We start from the raw sequence: 21248 nt of genomic DNA, 5'->3' as shown, positions 1-21248 counted from the left end.
ACAGTGTCGCTGTCTAAAATGATCAGAGAAAGTACCACTAAGACTCGGTAAATAGAAACATACATTGTGTAGTGAGGGCGCTGACAAATCTCCGGGCACTTTCTGGGCATGACAAAATTTCTAAAATATTTATGTGAATAATATTTTCCCTGTTCATATTTAAGCTAGGAAAGGCTGATCACCTCTTTTGATCATTTTTTTCCTGTGCAAATCATACATATTAGTATATCAAATAAATCTAGTAATTCTACCACGTCTCTTTATAAGGTGGCAGAATCTTTGTGACTTCCAGGGCCTTTTGGGAAATCTTAGAGTTTGAAGTATGAAATACATTTTGAAGTATTATCTTATTTCTCTTTTCCTTTAGGATTCAATTTGTGGAAGGCAAAAATTAAATTTCCAGGGCATTTGAGCACTTAAGCTAGGTTTATGGACACTTGAGAATGTATGGTTGTGGCTGGCTACCTATTACTCAAAGTGGCAAGCCAAAAAATAAACAATCGAAAACGACGTAACTTTTATTGTTTCTTTTATTTTAAAGAGAATAATCAGGGTCATGATAACATCAGAACAAAGTGTAGAAAGTTATTCTGTTGAGATACAGAATCTCTGCTTTTGGGGGCAGATTACCAAGTCGGTAGCCCAGAGAAACTGATTTCAAACTTCTGACCTCCAGAACTGTAAGCAAATAAATGTATGTGTGGTTTTTTTTTAAAGCCACCAAGGTTGTGGTAATTTCTAAGAGCAGTCGTAGGAAACTAGTGGAGCTGAGGAATGACCTTTTACAGTCTTTTATTAAAAGCAGACAGACTTGAGCAAACACTCTAACCAAACTTGGTCTTTTTTACTAAGAGCAAATACAATTCTCAGTTTGAGTTCAGTATTCACTATGATATTTGATACTAAAGAACCAGAAACTCTTTTTGAAAATCTTATGAATAAATTCATGAAAACTGAGTCAAATTTGGAAAAATTTAATACAAATTTGTGTTCTTTTCCAAAGTCGATTTCCATGAACCTTCTCCACATTTCTGCACATACATGCTTCGTTTTGTATTTCTGCACTCTTTCCTATTCTGAAACAAAAAGCCATTTTACTTTAGAACAGAAACATTCTTTTTTTCCCTTAATTTTGAGGCCCAAAGTAGAGTCTCACTCACATATCTTAATTAAAACTTTTAATTAAAGGCACTTCTGTTTTGCAGCGAAGACCAGGGCCCATAACTGTGTACTTTCTGTGATTTTATGAGACTGAGTCATGCATACACCAAACCCAGCTTTTTTGGCCACGCACACTCCTTACACAGCTCCTCAGTGTGGCAGAAATGAGTGTGTTCATTGACAGACCTGAAGGTGTAGCCTGGTTTAGCGTGTACAAATAAGTGGCAGAAGTATATAAACTACAATTATAGCTACATAGTCAGTGTTTCACTGTTTTATCTTTTAAATAATAAAGCCATCCACTGTGGAACTCAATGTAGTATCATCCAAGATTTTCAGTTATCTAAAGATTTTGAAATGCTGTCAAGCTGACATACCTAGAACTTTATTACTGTGGAAATTTAGGTTTGTCAGAAAAATAATTGGATTTGATTAAACAGATTTATGTTTTTTCAAATAAAAGGAATGAAACTGAGTTATTTGTAGTGAGGTGGATGGACCTAGAGTCGGTCATACAGAGTAAAGTAAGTCAGAAAGAGAAAACAAATACCATATGCTAACTCATATATATGGAATCTAAAAAAAAAAAATGGTACTGATGAACCCAGTGACAGGGCAAGAATAAAGATGCAGATGTAGAGAATGGACTTGAGGACATGGGGGGTGGGGGGAGCCGAAGGGGAAGCTGGGACGAAGTGAGAGAGTAGCATAGACATATATAAACTACCAATTGTAAAATTATAGCTAGTGGGAAGTTGCTGCATAACAAAGGGAGATCAACTCGATGATGGGTGATGCCTTAGAGGGCCAGGACAGGGAGGGTGGGAGGGAGTCACGGGAGGGAGGGGATATGGGGATATATGTATAAATACAGCTGATTCACTTTGGTGTACCTCAAAAGCTGGTACAAGTGTGTAAAGCAATTATATTCCAACAAAGAGCTTAAAAAAAATGAAGGGCTAGCCTTATATTGCAAAATAGACATACGGTTTAATTTATGTTAACATAGGTTATCGTTGCCTAAATTCTGACTCTTCCCAAAATGATTTCCTTCCCTGTGCACTGTGACTCAAATAAATGAAATTAAAAAAAAAAGAGGTCCCTATGACAGACATTTCTAGGCCAGTCCTGATCAGGGCTCAGTGGACACCAATGACATCACAAAGTCAGAGCTGTCACAAAGGCAGGTCCCGGCCAATAAGAGGCCGGTGCGCAAGGATACAGCGGGCAGAAGGTTGCAGTGGCATCTCAAGAAACCCAGGCCAGCAGGACAATCAAGTTGGGCCGTTCGGGTCAGAACCCAGCCAACATCATGTCTAGAAGACGTCCTCGGCGTGGGAGACGCTCCGTCTTCCGCTCCACAAGAGCCGAGCTGCAGTTCCCCGTAAGCCGCGTGGACCGCCTCCTGCGACAGGGTCCCTATGCCCATCGCCTGAGCTCAACCACCCCGGTGTTCCTGACCGGCGTCCTCGAGTACCTGACGGCCAAAATCCTAGATCTAGCGAGTAAAGAGGCCCTGAACAACCACAAGAAGCGCATCACCCCGGAGCACGTGCAGAGTGCGTTGGACCACAGCGAAATCCTCAGCAGCCTCTTCGAGCGCGGTGCCTTCTCTCAGGCCCCTGAACTGCCCCCGCCCCCGCCCCAGGAGTAGTGATGCCCAGGCCCCGGAACCCATCCAGACCTCAGCAGCAACCTCATCTTGCCCCGAAACTGCCCACAGATGAGGGAGGCCTGGTCCTCTGCCATCGGCATGGCTATTAAAGCGTTCAAGCCCATGGCTGTGCTTCTGACTCTGGTTTCTGTCATTTGTAGTTGAGGGGTCTGTGGGACCTCCGGGAGCGGCCGTCTCGTGGCGGGGGGTGGGTGTTGGAGGGCTGGAAGGTGTGGTCAGGGTGGGATGCTGGAATCCCTGATTTGGGGGAGTAGTTTCCAATGGTGACGGTGCGGGGAGAGGTCCTGAGGCGGGGGGTAGCTGGCTGAGGTTGGGGGTGGGGTGGGGTGGAGGACTTCCTCACTGGCTCTGAGGGAGTCCAGACCTGGGAGGCTGGGAGGTTGGCAGGGGCTCCCAGGCATGTTGAATTTCTAGAATGATGGTGGTAATGGGGGCGGGGCTGAAAACCGTGACTGAGGTACAGAAGACTTTATTCGTGATGGGGAGCGTCTAAAAGTGGGAGGTGATGGCAGCGGGGTGGGTGGAGAGGGTGGCAGAGCAGTTGGCAGTGAACTTAATGGGACAGGGCCTTTACATGGAGATTGAGGAGTGATGGGGAGACCATGAAGAAATACACACAAAAGGAATTATGGCCATGTCGATTTCTTATATTATTATATCCTGCCTCATTCCAAAGAAGGACTTGAGGCAGGGCTTATTACATAGTGCTGTGATACTCTCTGTGGAATATACCCTTCTGTCCTGCCTTGTGGACACTGGTAAATAGTAATATATAAACCTACCATCTGGACTAAAACATGCAGTTCAAGCAGTTCCTGTGATTAGTAAATATTATTGGACTTATTTTTAAATATATCCCATTGTAAACAGTTATAAATCTCAATCTCATTCTCAGATGAAACACCTGACCTATGATCATTTATTTTATAGAGAAACAGAGTTATAAGTGGCTGAATACACATTTTAAGATGTGTAAATATGTTATATATAAATTCTGCCCCACGTGATGGACTCAAACGCATGCACATTGCTTATAAACACCCTTATGTGCTAAGTTAAAAAAAAATTGTCATGACAAGTGTTTTAGAAAACTAATTCCTCTCCTATCAGTGTCAATGTCTGACATTTTCTCCTATTCATCATATGTTGAAGGGCCACCCTCTGCTGCCTCCTGGCTTGTCAAAAAGGACTGGTCAGAGGCTGCCCAGCCAGCTTCAACAGTGGGATCAGTGGACCTGGCTGGGTTTGTCATCCCAGATCACTATGTGATCTGGACATTCATCTACTTCCTGTGAGCAGCAGTTTCCTCACCTGTAAAACGGGGATAATCAGGTCCCTCCATCTTGGGATTTTCCCAAAGACGAAGTCACTGTGTGCCCGTAAACCGTGGCTTAACACGGAGCCTGGCACAGGGCACGCCCTTAACAGATGGCTGCCCGTGTCTCCCTCCCCGTGTCCCAGATGCTTAGACAGGTTTTCCCAAGGTGCTTGCAGGCCTGGTTCTCACATGACTGCTGGATGCTTGAGGCTCTGGCTGTGAAAACCCCGGCTGAACCTTGTGGGGAGACAGAGAGTGAGAGTGCTGTGCAGAGGAGGAAGCCAGGGCTACACCCGGGAACCAGACAGTCCTCCCCCTCTCCGCTCCCCTCTGCCTGGTGACTCACCATCTCTGCTTCCTTGTACCACCTCTTAAAACTTGGAGCTGACTTAGCCTTTGCCAGCTTTTCAGGCGTGTCCTGAGAGTAACGGTGTCGGGTGTGCTTAGAGCTCATTGGAGTAAGGTTTCTTGGATTAAACAAGCACCTTCTTGACACCTGGTGCTCATTCAGCCAAATATTGCGTGGGCCAAAAAGTGCCTTCAGTGTTTCAAGTAAAAATAAAAGACACATTTTTCATTTTCACCAAGAACTTTATTGAACAACATATTCACTCTTTTGTTCCATTACCTTCTGCCATTTTTCAGGCAACTTCATAATTCCATCTTCCCAGAACATTTTATCTTTTTTTTAAAGCCCTTTATTGGAATATAATCGCTTTACACTGCTGTGCCAGTTTTCGCTGTACAACAAAGTGAATCAGCTGCATCTACACATATATCCCCATATCCCCTCCCTCCTGAGACTCCTTCCCTCCTTCCCTATACCAGCTCTCTAAGTCATCACCCATCATCAAGTTGATATCCCTGTTTTATGCAACAGCTTCCCACTAGCTATCTATTTTACATTTGGTAGTGTATATATGTCAAAGCTACTCTCTCACTTTGTCCGAGCTTCCCCTTCGCCCCACCCCACCATGTCCTCAAGTCCATTCTCTACCTCTGCATCTTTATTCTCGCCCTGTCACTGGGTTCATCAGTACCATTTTTTTTTAGATTCCATATATATAAGTTAGCATATGGTGATTGTTTTTCACTTTCTTGCTTTGCTCTGTATGACAGACTCCAGGTACATCCACTCACTACAAATAACTCAATTTCATTCGTTCTTGTGGCTGAGTAATATGCCATTGTATGTATGTGCCACATCTTCTTTATCCATTCATCTGTTGATGGGCATTTAGGTTGCTTCCATGTCCTGGCTATTGTAAATAGGCTGCAATGAACATTATGGTACATGTTTCTTTTGGGATTATGGTTTTCTCAGGGTATATGCCCAGTAGTGGGATTGCTGCGTCATATGGTAGTTCTATTTTTAGCTTTTAAAGGAACCTCCATACTGTTTCCCATAGTGGCTGTATCAATTTACATTCCCACCAATAGTGCAGGAGAGTTCCTTTTTCTCCGCACCCTCTCTAGCATTTATTGTTTACAGGTTTTTTGATGACGGCCATTCTGACTAGTGTAAGGTGATACCTCATTGTGGTTTTGACTTGCATTTCTCTAGTAATTAGTGATGTTGAGCATCTTTTCATGTGTCTTCTTTGGAGAAATGTCTATTTAGGTCTTCCGCCCATTTGTGGATTGGGTTATTTGCTTTTTTTGGTATTAAGCTGCATGAGCTGCTTGTATATTTTGGAGATTAATCCTTTGTCTGTTGCTTTGTTGGCAAATATTTTCTCCCATTCTGAGGGTTGTCTTCTTGTCTTATTTATGGTTTCTTTCACTGTGCAAGAGCTTTTAAGTTTCATTAGGTCCCATTTGTTGTTTGATTTTATTTCCATTATTCTAGGAGGTGGGTCAAAAAGGATCTTGCTTTGATGTATGTCATAGAGTGTTCTGCCTATGTTTTCCTCTGGGAGTTTTATAGTGTCTGGCCTTACATGTAGGTCTTTAATCCATTTGGAGTTTATTTTTGTGTATGGTGTTAGGAAGTGTTCTCATTTCATTCTTTTACATGTTGCTGTCCAATTTTCCCAGCACCACTCATTAAAGAGGCTGTCTTTTTTTCTATTGTATATTCTTGCCTCCTTTGTCAAAGGTAAGGTGCCCATATGTGTGTGGGTGTATCTGTGGGCTCTCTGTTGTGTTCCATTGATCTATATTTCTATTTTTGTGCCAGTACCATACTGTCTTGATCACTGTGGCCTTGTAGTATAGTTTGAAGTCAGGGAGCCTGATTCCACCAGCTCCGTCTTCTCAATATTGCTTTGGCTATTTGGGGTCTTTTGTGTTTCCATAAAAATTGTAAAATTTATTGTTCTAGTTCTGAGAAAAATGCCATTGGTAATTTGATCGGGATTGCATTGAATCTGTAAATTGCTTTGGGTAGGATAGTCATTTTCACAATGTTGATTCTTCCAATCCAAGAACATGGTGTGTTCCTCCACCTGTTTGTATTGTCTTTGATTTCTTTCATCAGTGTCTTCTATTTTCCTATGTACAGGTCTTTTGCCTCCTTAGGCAGGTTTATTCCTAGGTATTTTATTCTTTTTGTTGCAGTGGTAAATGGGAGTGTTTCCTTAATTTCTCTTTCTGCTCTTTCGTTGTTAGTGTGTAGGAATGCAAGAGATTTCTGTGCATTAATTTTGTATCCTGCTTCTTTACAAAATTCATATATTAGAGCTAACAGTTTTCTGGTAGCATCTTTAGTATAATATCATGTCATCTGCAAAGAGTGACAATTTTCCTTCTTCTTTTCCAATTTGGATTCCTTTTATTTCTTTTTCATCTCTGAACGCTGTGGCTAACACTTCCAAAACTGTGTTGAATAATAGTGGTGAGAGTGGGCACCCTTGTCTTGTTCCTGTTCTTAGAGGAAATGCTTTCAGTTTTTTACCATTTAGAATGATGTTGGCTGTTGGTTTGTCATATATCGCTTTTATTATGTTGAATTAATTTCCTTCTATGCCCATTTTCTGGAGAGTTTTTATCATAAATGGATGTTGAATTTTGTCAAAAGCTTTTTCTGCATCTATTGAGATGATCATAAGGTTTTTATCCTTCAATTTGTTGATATGATGTATCACATTGATTGATTTGCATATATTGAAGAATCCTTGCATTCTAGGGATAAACCCCACTTGATCATGGTGTATGATCTTTTTCATGTGCTGTTAGATTCTATTAGCTAGTATTTTGTTGAGGATTTTGGCATCTATATTCATCAGTGTTATTGGCCTGTAATTTTCTTTTTTTGTGACATCTTTTTCCAATTTTGGTATTAGGGTGATAGTGGCCTCATAGAATGAGTTTGGGAATGTTCCTCCTTCTGCTGTATTTTGGAAGAGTTTGAGAAGGATAGGTGTTAACTCTTCTCTAAATGTTTGATAGAATTCACCTGTGAAGCCATCTGGCCCTGGGCTTTTGTTTGTTGGGAGATGTTTAATCACAGTGTCAATTTCAGTACTTGTGATTGGTCTGTTCATAGTTTCTATTTCTTCCTGGTTCAGTCCTGGAAGATTGTACTTTTCTAAGAATTTATCCCATTTATTGGCATATAGTTGCTTGTAGTAGTTTCTCATGATCTTTTGTATTTCTGTGGTGTTAGTTGTTACTTTTCCTTTTTCATTTCTAATCCTATTGATTTGCATCTTCTCCCTTTTGTTCCAGATGAGTCTGGATAATGATTTCTCAATTTTGTTTATCTTCCCAAAGAACCAGCTTTTAGTTTTATTGATCTTTGCTATTGTTTCCTTCCTTTCTTTTTCATTTATTTCTGATCTGATCTTTATGATTTCTTTCCTTCTGCTCACTTTGGGGTTTCTTTGTTCTTCTTTCTCTAATTGTTTCAGGTGTAAGGTTAGGTTGTTTATTCAAGATTTTTCTTGCTTATTGAGGTAAGATTGTATTGCTATAAACTTCCTTCATAGAACTGCTTTTGCCGCATCCCATAGGTATTGGGTCATTGCATTTTCATTGTCATTTGTTTCTAGGTAATTTTTGATTTCCTCTTTGATTTCTTCAGTGATTTCTTGGTTGTTTCATAGCGTATTGTTTAGCCTCCATGTGTTTGTATTTTATACAGTTTTTTTCCTGTAATTGATATCTAGTCTCATGGCATTGTGGTCAGAGAAGACGCTTCATATGATTTCAGTTTTCTTGAATGTACCAAGGCTTGATTTGTGACCCAAGATGTGATCTATCCTGGAGAATGTTCCATGTGCACTTAAGAAGAGAATGTATTCTCTAGGTTTTGAATGGAATGCCCTATAAATATCAATTAAGTTGAGATGGTTTAATGTGTCATTTAAAGCTTGTGTTTCCTTATTTATTTTCTGTTTGGATGATCTGTCCATTGGCATAAGTGGGGTGTTAAAGTCTCCTACTATTACTGTGTTACTGTCAATTTCCCCTTTTTTGGCTGTTAGCATTTTCCTTCTGTATTGAGGGGCTCCTATGTTGGGTGCATAGATATTTACAATTGTTATATGTTCTTCTTGGATGGATCCCTTGATCATTATGTAGTGTCCTTCCTTGTCTCTTGTAATAGTCTTTCAAGTCTAATTTGTCTGATATGAGTATTGCTACTCCAGCTTTCTTTTGACTTCCATTTGCATGGAATATCTTTTTCCATCCCTTTCCTTTCAGTCTCTATGTGTCCCTAGGTCTGAAGTGGATTTCTTGTAGATAGCATATAGAAGGGTCTTGTTTTTGTATCCATTCAGCCAGTCTGTGTCTTTTGATTGGAGCATTTAACCCATTTACATTTAAGGTAATTATTCACATGTATGTTCCTATTACCATTTATTTAATTGTTTTGGGCTTGTATTTGTAGATCTTTTCCTTCCCTTATGTTTCCTGCCTAGAGAAGTTCCTTTAGCACTTGTTGTAAGGCTGGTTTGGTGGTGCTGAATTCTCTTAACTTTTGCTTGTGTGTAAAGCTTTTGATTTCTCCGTCAAATCTGAATGAGATTCTTGCTGGGTAGAGTATTCTTGGCTGTAGGTTTTTCTCTTTCAAGACTTTAAATATATCCTGCCACTCCCTTCTGGCCTGCCGAGTTTCTGCAGGAAGATCAGCTGTTATCCTTATGGGTTTTCCCTTATATGTTATTTGTTGCTTTCCTCTTGCTGCTTTTAATATTTTTTCTTTGTATTTAATTTTCATTAGTTTGATTAATATGTGCCTTGGTGTATTTCTCCTTGGGTTTATTCTATATGGGACTCTCTGTGCTTCTAGGACTTGATTAACTATTCCCTTTTCCATGTTGGGGAAGTTTTCCACTATAACCTCTTCAAATATTTTCTCAGACCCTTTCTGTTTTTCTTCTTCTTCAGATGCCTGTGATTTGAATGTTGGTGCACTTAATGTTGTTACCAAGGTCTGAGACTGTCTTCCATTCTTTTTATTCTTTTTTCTTTTCCCTGCTCTGTGGCAGTTATTTCCCCCATTCTATCTTCCAAGTCACTTACTTGTTCTTCTGCCTCAGTTATTCTGCTGTTTATACCATCTAGAGTATTTTTAATTTCAGTTATTGTGTTGTTCATTACTGTTTGTTTGCTCTTTAGTTCTTCTAGGTCCTTATTAAATGTTTCTTGTGTTTTCTCCATTTTGTTTTTGAGATGTTGGATCATCTTTACTATCATTACTCTGAATTCTTTTTCGGGCAATTTTCCTATTTCCTCTTCATTTATTTGGTCTTGTGGGTTTTTATCTTGCTCCTTTGCCTGAAAGGTGTTTCTTTGTTTTCTCATTTGGTCTAATTTATAGGATTTGCTGTCTCCTTTCCCTATGCTGCCTAGTAGTAATTCCTCTTGTTTCTGCCCTCTGCCCCCTGTGGTGGGGTTTGTCCAGTGTCTTGAGTAGGCTTCCTGATGGGTGGTCTGGTGTCTGTTTTCTGGTGTGTGGATCTGAGTCTTTTCCCTCTGATAAGCAGGGCCATGTCAAGTGGTGTGTTTTTGGGGTATCTGTGAGCTTAATATGGCTAGGTAGTGTCTGTGCTGATGGGTGGGTTTGTGTTCCTGTCCTGTTTGTAGTTTGGTGTGAGGTATCCAGCACTGGCAGTTGCTGATGGGTGTCTGTGCTGATGGGTGGGTTTGTGTTCCTGTCCTGTTTGTAGTTTGGTGTGAGGTATCCAGCACTGGCAGTTGCTGATGGGTGTCTGTGCTGATGGGTGGGTTTGTGTTCCTGTCCTGTTTGTAGTTTGGTGTGAGGTATCCAGCACTGGCAGTTGCTGATGGGTGTCTGTGCTGATGGGTGGGTTTGTGTTCCTGTCCTGTTTGTAGTTTGGTGTGAGGTATCCAGCACTGGCAGTTGCAGGCAGTTGGGTGAAGCCAGGTCTTAGACTCTGATAGAGGCCTCCATGAGAGTTCTCTGCTGTTAATCTTCCCTGTGGCTGAGGACTCTCTAGTGGCCTATCATCCTGGATTCAGTGCACCCTCCCCAGAGCCTCTGACTTGACTTCTGGTTGAGGAATCTAGACTCCAGAGGTTGCTCATCCCGGCAATAAAGGGGATTAAAAAAGACTATCCGAGTCCCAGGCTAATGGTAAAAGTTTAAGTCAAAGAAATAAATACCGAATCAAGGAAACATGTGCGCACAAAAGAAACACAGAAACAGAACCCAATAGAACATAAAGCACTAGAATAACCTGACAGAAGAATCCCAGAACACAATCAGACAATTAAAGAGAAAACCAACAAAAATTCAAAACAAACAAAAATCCAAACAAACAAACCAAAAAACCCCCAGGGAAATCATGAAAACGAGGACCAAATACAACAGGGACCAAATAGAAACAGGGATCAAATATAACAAAGAGCAAGAGAACAACCAGATAAACTGAAGATCCCCAAAACAACATCAGACAAGTATAATTAGAACTAAGATAAAGACAAAACCTAATAACAAAAACCAAAACAGTGTCTGTCATCTAAAGAATAAAGCAGGGAGACAGAGTAGACCAATAATATTGATTAAAAGTATAATAAGATAAAATAAAATATGGGATAGAATACAGAGCAATGGAAGAGCATAGTATGACTAGAAATATAAAAAGAAAAAACATAAAATAAAATAGAAATGCATTAAAGATGAAGAAAAGAAGATAGCGGAGGTAAACTCAGCACTACAAAAAGGCTAGCTAGAAATAGAAATATATAAAAAGGCTAAAAATAAAAATAAAAGTAAAAAATAGGATAAAAAATGTTATAAAATGTGAAGATCCCTTAGGACTGAGTTTGTAATAAAAAAAAAGAATTAGAACTGACCACAGAATGAATCAAATCAATAGAATTAATAAAAATAATTCTGTTTTCTTGGGGTCTTAGCTGTAAGTGTCCTTGTACATGTCTTGAGCCTCAGGCACCTTCGCCTCCCCAGGATGCTCTCTTCTGCCTCTGTGTTGGACTCTGGACCTGCTGTGGGTCCTATGGGGTCCATTTAGGCTCTCATCTGGCCCAATTCCTGTGTGTGCTTGTTCCCACAGTCCACAGCTGGCAGAGCTAAACCTTTTTCATTTGTGGAAATATTCATTGTTTACTCAGATATTCCAAAGACATAGGGTCTACCTAGCTGGCCACAGGGATTTAGTCTGCAGCGTGTGTATCTGATGGAAAGATTTTAGAACCTATTCCTTAGCCCCCTGTCCCTGGTGTTCAGCTTTGGTTTTGTCCCTGCTTCTATGTGTGGTCTAACCACCAGAGTCTGGTCCTGAGGCTGCCTTGGGGCTCTTTGGGTCTGCCTCTGTGGGGGTTTCCTTTATTGTTCATGTGTAGATGTAGGTGTGTGGGGAGAGAGAGGCTTTGACAGTGGCTCTTCTCCCTGCATGTGACTCAACAGTAGGGTCCTGTTTGGATTGTGGGAGCCCCGGGGATGATGCTGAATGAGCAGGGATGCTGGTGCCTGCAGGTATAGGAAATCTGGCTTTAGTGTGGTTCTTTACTGGTGCCTGGTGCAAGGCGCCTGATGGACAGCCCTTGGGGGCTTTTTGTATTACTCTGCAACCAGCTGAGCTTCCTTTATTGTTCGTCTGTAGGTGCCGGTGTGTGGGGAGAGAGAGGGTACAATAGTGGCTCCTTCCCCTGCGTGTGAGTCAGCAGTAGTGCCCTGCTTGGCTCATGGGAGTCCTGGAGGCAGCGGCACCAGTTGCAGAAGGATACCAGCAGGCTCAGGTATAAGCAAAATGTCTCCAGAGATGTCCTTCTCTGTCCTTCTTCTGGCTCTCAGCAGCAGGCACACCAGGCCAGCCCCGTCAGGGGGCTTTTTCTATCCCTTGTTAACTGTGACAGCCATGCCCAGAGGGGGCCTCCCTTTGTTCATCACAGGCTCTGAAAGAGAGGCTACAACCATGGCCCCTCCCCACTGCTTGTGAGTCAGCAGTGGCGAGCTGCCACCATGGCCGCCCAGCTCTCCCTGGTAGGCATTGTCCACTGCGGATTCTTCCCTCCTGTCCCCTCAGCCCGTCTCCCCACAGCCAACAATGTTTCTCACCCTGAACCAGTTCTCCGGTTCCCATGTTCCAGCTCCCAGACCCCCTGTACAGCCATGAACCGACGTCTCAGTCCGGGAGATACAGAGCCGGGGCCCTCTGTGTGTTTCTCACTCTTTCCCATCTGCCACAGATTGGCCACTTCAGCCTCTTTGGACAGTCCCAAATGCCTCCCTTCTGACCCAATCAAATTCCCGGTTGAAGCAGGGTTTTCCCCATCACATAAGGGGGGTTTCCCCGTCAGATAAGGAGGATTTCCCCAAATTCGGCAATCTCTCCTCTGTTTCAGCTCCCCCTGCCCCAGGGTGGAGGACCCATCCATTTCCTTTCTTCTCCTCCTCTTTCTCCCTTTTTTTCCCCCCATCCTACCCAGTTATGTCGGCATCTTTGCAGTCCTTTCTGGTATCCAAGGGCTTCTGCTAGTGTTCAGCGGGTTTTCTGTGGGAATTATTGCATCTTTTGATGTATTCCTGATGCATCTGTGGCGAGAGATGCACTCCACATCCTTCTACTTTGCTGCCGTCTTCCCCTCCCCCCCAAAATTTTTTATCTTTTTGAGCGAAGAACTTTTCCAGGTGCCTTTTACAGTCTTCCAGGATACTGAAATTTTTTCCATTAAGAGGATTTTGGAGACTGAAGTAAATAGAAATCCGAAGGCGCAATGTCTGGTGAATACGGTGGATGAATCAGAACTTCCCAACCAAGCTGTAACAGTTTTTGCCTGGTCATCAAAGGAACATGTGGTCTTGTGTTATCCTGATGGAAGATTGTGTTTTCTGTTGACTAATTCTGGATGCTTTTCGTTGAGTACTGCTTTCAGTTGGTCTAATTGGGAGCAGTACTCTTTGGAATTAATCGTTTGGTTTTCTGGAAGGAGCTCATAATAGAGGACTTCCTTCCAATCCTAACATATATACAACATCACCATCTTTGGATGAAGACCGGCCTTTGGTATGGTTGGTGGTGGTTCATTTCGCTTGCCCCACTGTCTCTTCCATTCCACATTGTTGTACAGTATCCACTTTTCATCACCTGTCATAATTTGTTTTAAAAATGGAACTTTCATTACGTTTCAGTAGAGAATCGCATGTGGAAATACGGTCAAGAAGGGTTTTTTTTTTTTTTTTTGCTTAACTTATATGGAATCCAAACATCAAAGCGATTCACATAACCAAGCTGTTACAAATGATTTTCAATGCTTGATTTGGATATTTTGAGTATGTCGGCTATCTCCTGCGTGGTATAACTTTGATTGTTCTCAGTTAATGTCTCAATTTGATCACTATCAACTTCAACTGGTCTACCCGACCGTGGAGCATCGTCCAGCAAGAAATATCTAGCACCAAACTTTGCAAATCACTTTTGACATGTTAGATCAGTCACAGCACATTCTCCATACACTGTTCAAACCTTTTTTTCGTTTTTACTTTTCTTGATAAATAAAGCATAATATGCTGAAAATGTTGCTTTTTTTCTTCTATCTTCAATGTTAAAATGGCTACACAAAAATTCACTAATTTTGATAAGTGTTTTTTTAAATGCACGCTGATATGACAGCTGTCACAATACAATCTAACAAAATTGTTTCGAATGAAGTTAAAGAAACTAAGTGCTACTAGAGCTGTCTTACGGATAAAACCGAATGAATCTTTTGGCCAACCCAATATTTAGAGAAGCCTCATTGTCAAGATGTCCACCGCACAAATTTGTGATTTGTTAGAAGTGCCATGAAGCCCTCCTGACCTTAGCCAAGTCCCCTCTTCTGCTCATTTGAGTGGCCAGCAGGCCTCTCCCCAGCAACTGCAAGTAGAGAGTCACCTTCAGCTGGTCACATGGTGGCGCCAGTAGTGCCACCCCATCCCTGAAGTGAAGCATCTTTGTGTCCAGGACATGGTTCCTCATCTTCCAGGGACCTTCAGCCAACAGGGGGTGGCTCCAGGGTGGGTAGTGCCAGGGAGTCAATGATGATGCTCAAATCCTGTCATGTTGGTTAAATAACTGATTATGAGAAGCTGTTTATTTTGGCTTATGGCTGTGGCTTGTTTTAGCACAAGGCATAGTCTCCTGGTTACCTCACCAGAAGTCACACCAGAGGAATTCATTAAGGGCCAGAGAAGTCGTAGGTGAATAAATCATGTACGGTTAGCAGGTCTGTGTGCTCAGATGGTCACCTTATAGTCCATGTCACAGTCAGCACTAGTGTTCCCTGGGACACCTGCAGGGAGCCAGGCTTCCCTGGGCTCTTTTAGACTCTCTGTTTGATGTCTGAGTTTGGTGGTTGAGCTTTAATATACCTTCATGTTGGCAAGCCATCTGCAGAGTCACATGGACATGGGAGAATCAGGCAGAGGTACACCACCATCCCTTTAAGAATTGTGCTTCAGTTGTTGCTGTGGGTTTCACAGGAGACACGGGAGCCCCAGCCAGCATGTCATCAGTCTAACTGCAGCCCCTGCCAAATCCCCTCCTACATAGGACCAGAAATTGTCCACGCAGAGGAGAAAGGCAGGCAACGGGTGAGAACCACTGCCCTTGGGAAGGCATGAGTCACCCACGTTTAGGCTTTTTGTGCATTTTGAAAAGGTGGGAAGGGGGATGGTGAGGAAGGATTGGTTCTAACTTGGGCTCTAAGCATAGGGCACCGTTGACGACCAGTGCCCTGTTGGGAGTGGGCAAACCAAAACCGGAGTGAGTAGGACAGAGGCTGGGGAGGTTGTGGCTACCAAACCAGGTCTTGATCAAAAGCAGTGTCAGGGCAGGCCAGGGTCAGACACCAGACACAGGTCATACAGGTGAAAACATCATGTGTGAGATGACGTGAGCCCAAGAGTCTAGCCTGGAAAGATCTTGGAGAGTGATGTTGGTTTGCTGTTGGCATGAACACAAGGCCTGGGAACTAGGCTGGCCTCCCGCTTAAGACAACCTGGGAGAAGAGAGGTGTTTTGAAAGCCCAGGCACCCCTGGTCCTGGAGTCTGACATGTTCTGCAGTCATATGGCTGTGACTCTTTATTTTTATTTTATTTTTTTTTGGAATATAGTTGATTTACAATAGTGTGTTAGTTTCAGGTGTACAGCAAAGTGAATCAATTATACATATACATATATCCACTTTTTTTTATTCTTTTCCTATATAGGTTCATTACAGATTATTGAGTAGAGTTCCCTGTGCTATTCAGTAGGTCCTTATTAGTCATCTATTTTTTAATCAATTTTTTATTGAAGTATAGTTGATTTACAATGTTGTGTTAGTTTCAGGTTAGGGTTAGGGTACAGCAAAGTGAGTCAGTTATACATATACATATATCTACTCTTTTTTAGATTCTGTTCCCCTATAGGTCATTACAGAGTATTGAATGGAGTTCCCTGTGCTATACAGTAGGTTCTTATTATCTATTTTATATATAGTAGTGTGTATATGTCAGTCCCATCTCCCAATTCCCCCCCACCTTCTTCCCCGGTAACCATAGGATTGTTTTGTACATCTATGACCCTATTTCTATTTTGTAAATAAGTTTATTTGTACCATTTTTTTTAGATTCCACATATAAGCAATATCATATATTTGTCTTTCTCTGTTTGACTTACTTTACTCAGTATGACAGTCTCTAGGTCTATCCATGTTGCTGCAAATGGCATTATTTTGTTCCTTTTTATGGCTGAGTAATGTTCCATTGTATTTATGTACCACATCTTCTTCATCCACTCCTCTGTCAGTGGATGTTCAGGTTGCTTCCATGTATTGGCTATTGTAAATAGTGCTGCAATGAACATTGGGGTACAAGTATCTTTTCAAATTAGAGTTTTCTCCGGATATATGCCCAGGATTGCTGGATCATATGGTAGCTCTATTTTTAGTTTTGTAAGGAACCTCAATACTGTTCTCCATAATGGTTGTACCAGTTTGCATTTCTACAGACAGTGTAGGAGAGTTCCCTTTTCTCCACACCTTCTCCAGCATTTATTGCTTGTAGATTTTTTGATGATGGCCATTCTGACCAGAGTGAGGTGATACCTTGTTGTAGTTTTGGCTTGCATTTCTCTGATAATTGGTGACGGTGAGCATCTTTCCATGTGCTTTTGACCATCTGTATGTCTTCTTTGGAGAAATGTCTATTTAGGTCTTCCGCCCATTTTTTGATTGGGTTGTTTGTTGTTTTTTTTTGATATTGAGCTATGTGAGCTGTATATTTGTAAATTTTGGCAGTTAATCCCATGTTGGTCGCTTCATTTGCAAATATTTTCTCCCATTCTGTGGGTTGTCTTTTCATTTTTTTTATGGTTTCCTTTGCTGTGCGAAAGCTTTGAAGTTTAATTAGGACCCATTTGTTTATTTTTGTTTTTATTTTCATTACTCTAGGAGGTAGATCCAAAAAGATATTGCTACGATTTATGTCAGAGAGTGTTCTGCCTATGTTTTCCTCTAAGAGTTTTATAGTGTCTGGCCTTACATTTAGGTCTTTAATCCATTTTAAGTTTATTTTTGTGTATGGTGTTAGAGAGTGTTCTAATTTCATTCTTTTACATGTAGCTGTCTAGTTTTCTCAGCACCACTTATTGAAGAGACTGTCTTTCCTCCACTGTTTATTTTTGTCTCCTTTGTCATAGATTAGGTGACCACAGGTGTGAACCTTCATGTTTTAATCTTCCAGTATCCACAGGCTCCCCTGGTCCTTGAGTTTGACAGGTCCTGCAGTCATGTGGGTATGACTCTTTAGAATGGGCCTTTGGGGCCCCAAATTAGAATTTTAAAATGAGAGACCTTCTAGTAACCTCTCATACATTCTTTCCTAAAGCATAAATTTCCAAGTGGCAGCTCACATATTTAATCTGGATAGCAGACGGGTTTGCTAGTCCTACACAGATGTTTTTAAAGAAAATTAAGTATCGTTAACATTTAAAAATCAATAACTTTGTATGTGAATAAAGGTCTTGGCAGAAGGAGCACTGGTTGAGATGCAATAAGCTTAGTTGAGAATCAGTAGGAGGTACATGGGTGCTCAAAGCAGGCAGCCTAGGTGAGGACTCACCAGGAAGTTCCTGAGTGGAGGCTGCAGCCACTCTAGGGGAGCTATCGGAGGATGGCACGTGCATGGAAGGTGCAGCCATTCTGGAGGCTGATGGATTAGAAGGTAAATGGGAAGAGGGAGAAACCAGCCTAGAGGAAGTTTTGGCAGGAGTTTCATGAGTGAAGGAAATATCTATTCTGTGGTAAGACCTAGGAAGCTATGCATGAGTGGAGGGAGCATCTAGCCTCTAGAGGACTTCTAGGCTATGAGTGAGTAGAGAGAAAGCAGCCTGGTGAAGTATGCAACAATAGGTGTAGTAGTGGGTAATGTAGCCAGCCTGGGAGATGACCATCCAAGAGGTTCTTGAGTGGAGGGTGTAGATACTCTTGACTAAGGCCTGACAGGAAGTGCAAGGGAGGAAAGAGTATTCTGATGGGGAAGGCTTGGTAGGACCTAAACACTGGATAGAACACAGTGTGTCCCAACCCAAGGGAAAGACAAAGAAGGAGGTGCATAGAAAGACATAGCATCTAGTCTGTGGGAGGAGTGGAGTGAGGTGCATGGGTGAAATAGCCATTCTAGGGGAGGATCATGTGAGACTGTGTAAGTGAAGGATTCAGACAGCCTGGGCGAATAGTCAGCAAGAGGTGTAAGGGTGGAGGGTACAGAGAAGCTGGGGGGTGGGGGTTCCTGATAGGAAATGTGTGGCTGGTAGGAGCATGCAGCCCAGGGGCATACTCAGCAGGAGGTTTATGGGTAGCAGACTCTGATAACTTAATAACTATTTTTAATATTCTCTAATTGATGATTTGGCATCTTGGAATCATTGGACTGTGCCAGTGGCCCAAGGTTGTTTACATGTCCACCACCCCAGCGTTTTTGTGAGCATGAAGGAATCTTATTACAAACCTTCAACCACAAGCTTCAGCCTGTTTTGCTTCCGGCCCAGTAGAGCTACTTCACACTACTGTAGTGGTAAAAGTCCCAGTTCCTCTTTCTCTGCTTCTTGCACATGACCTCATGTGGTCCTGTGTGGCATGTTGGGCCTCCTGTCCACTGGGCAGCTCTGAGTAATCAACGCTTCTTTGAAAGGCAGCTGTCTCCATGTCCGTTACCGTACCAAATGTGATTACAACAAATCTTGAGTGCATTTTAAAACGGTGCAGCAAGCAGGGTAGTTTGGTGACAGGGATGACATGGCCTCAGGGTTTACTAACTGAATTCGTCAGACAGGAAATACTGTGTGGGAGGGCACTGGTGGCTGTTGGCCAGCTTGAGCTTCGGTGGCCATTGTGTTGTGTTGTGTTTGTCTGGTCTTGTTGTGGTTCTCCAATCTATGTTGTAGCAGAGCTCAGAAAGCTGAGTTCTCCCCGAGCAGCTGTCTAGCTGAGGGTGCTGTGGTCTGGGCAGAGTGGTCTCCAGTTGGCTCCTTCAGTCTTTTTTTAACATTTTTTTAAAGTTTTTTTTTATTGAAGTATAGTTGATTTACAATGTTGTGTAAATTTCTGCTGTACAGCAATGTGATTCAGCTATACACATATAAACATTCTTTTTTTATATATTCTTTTCCATTATGGTTTATCCCAGGATATTGAATACAATTCCCTGTGCTATACAGTCGGACCTTGTTGTTTATCCATTCTGTATATAATAGTTTGCATCTGTTAACCTCAAACTCCCAATCCATCATCCCCCCCCCCCTTAGCAACCACAAGTCTGTTTTCTGTGTCTGTGAGTCCATTTCTGTTTCATAGATAAGTTCATTTGTGTCATATTTTAGGTTCCACATATAAGTGATATCATGTGGTATTTGTCTTTCTCTGACTTAACTTCACTTAGTTTGATAATCTCTAGATCCATCCGTGTTGCTGAACATGGCATTATTTCGTTCTTTTTTATGGCTGAGTAGTATTCCATCGTATATATGTGCCACATCTTCTTTATCCATTTCTCTGTCAAAGGACGTTTAGGTTGTTTTCACGTCTTGGCTGTTGTGAATAGTGCTGCTGTGAACATAGGGGTGTGTGTATCTTTTGGAATTATAGTTTTGTCCAAATAGGTGTACAGGAGTGGGATTGCTGGATCATATGGCTACTCTGTTTTTATGCGTTTTGAGCAACCTCCCTTCTGTTTTACATAGTGGCTGCACCAGCTTACATTCTCACCAAGTGTGGGAGGGTTCCCTCAAGTCTTTATGATGCAGCTAATCTGGGCATGGTCCCCAGGAGAGTCTAGGATAATTGGCTATCGTACCATGTGAAAGTCCTCCCGAAGGAACTGGAAGTGGTTACCTCTCTCCTGGTACAGGTGAGTCTGATCCACCGAAGCTTCACTAGTGCAGAAGGCCATAGAGGCTGCTCAAATAAAACCAAGTCCCTTCCTCATACGTGTGAGCCGCACGGCCTGTCTCTTTGGGTAGCAGGGAACTGCCTAACTAGATATCCTTACATTGAAAGGACCTGGTGACCAGTGATGTGGTCCTCTTTCCCCTGAGACCATGGCTCCCAGCAAACATTGCTGTGTCAGTCACAAACTCCTCTGCCATTGTCTGCCTTGCTGCTATTGTACTTTGTCCCCAGACCCTGTGGATTCTAAGAGTTTGTATCATTAGAGGCCCTTGGCACAATAGTGAATGAAAAAAACAGGAGAATATGAAACATCTCGTCCTGGCACCTCCAAAAACTCCTGCTGATGTTCTTGATTAATTCATGCTTGTGGAATACCACAAGAATACTCTGGAGTGCCCTCAGCGCCATAGCGTATTAGCACTCCGAGAACTTGGACTTTAGAAACAAAGCATAGGAAGAAATCGGACAGTGCCACAGTTGCCCTCTTGCAGGCGGACCCCAGCCCTTTGGAGGTCAACTCGGATGCCTTAGAAAGGGAGGCCAACACCAAACCACTGCTGCAGGTATTTCTGGTAAACACCCAACTGGTAAAAACTGTCAGGAGTGAACAAGAAATTGAGATGGAGAGTTGAAGTTTCATAAGGCTAGAAATACAAACCATCTTAAAGGACTTTGTACAGAGTGTTTGGGAAAAGGGCACCTACTGGCTTGTAAGGGTCTTTACTGCAAGTTCCACGCTCTGGCTCATGGTCTAAGAAATGAGTCAGTCATTGGGAATAGCCTGACACGCCTAAATACGTACTGTACTCAGGGATCCTCAAGCTCTCTGAGATGAGTTTCTATATAGGGTTGGACTCCTTGCTGTCCATTCTGGCTAGACTCGCACCTGTACTCAGCACACCTGTCAAACAGATGAAAGTGCCACTGATCAGCCAGATCGGAAGAGCCCCTAGAAAATCAGTATGCGGAGTGAGCCCCTTCTATTATTGCAGTGGATTTTTATGGCCTGGGAATGGGCTCACCCTAGCATAGCCACAATCACTGCTAAGGCCAGTGATAAATGGCGAATAGTAGAGGAGGCCAAAACATTATTACACAAAATCGGCATGGTTGGGTGGGTTTATTATTTCGTAGAAAACCCTGACCCTGCAGATCATAAAGCCATTTCATACCCAGAGTCTGCCCTCCTTGACCCACAGTCCAAAGAAATTTTCCAAGGCCTCTCCCCTCCCACCAAATTATAAACCTGCCTT

The 21248-nt window shown here is 42.3% G+C and overlaps 1 protein-coding gene across 1 annotated transcript; it reads left to right on the top strand.

Moving 5' to 3' along the window:
* Window positions 1-2473: 2473 nt before the first annotated feature.
* On the top strand, window positions 2474-2815 carry LOC130841549 (histone H2A-Bbd type 1-like). The gene has a single exon (XM_057717670.1). The coding sequence runs from the start codon at window positions 2474-2476 to the stop codon at window positions 2813-2815; it is 342 nt and encodes a 113-aa protein (XP_057573653.1).
* Window positions 2816-21248: the final 18433 nt, after the last annotated feature.

Source organism: Hippopotamus amphibius, chromosome X (assembly GCF_030028045.1).
Source record: "Hippopotamus amphibius kiboko isolate mHipAmp2 chromosome X, mHipAmp2.hap2, whole genome shotgun sequence".
NCBI lineage: Eukaryota > Metazoa > Chordata > Mammalia > Artiodactyla > Hippopotamidae > Hippopotamus > Hippopotamus amphibius.
This window is presented reverse-complemented; position numbering and strand designations above follow the sequence as displayed.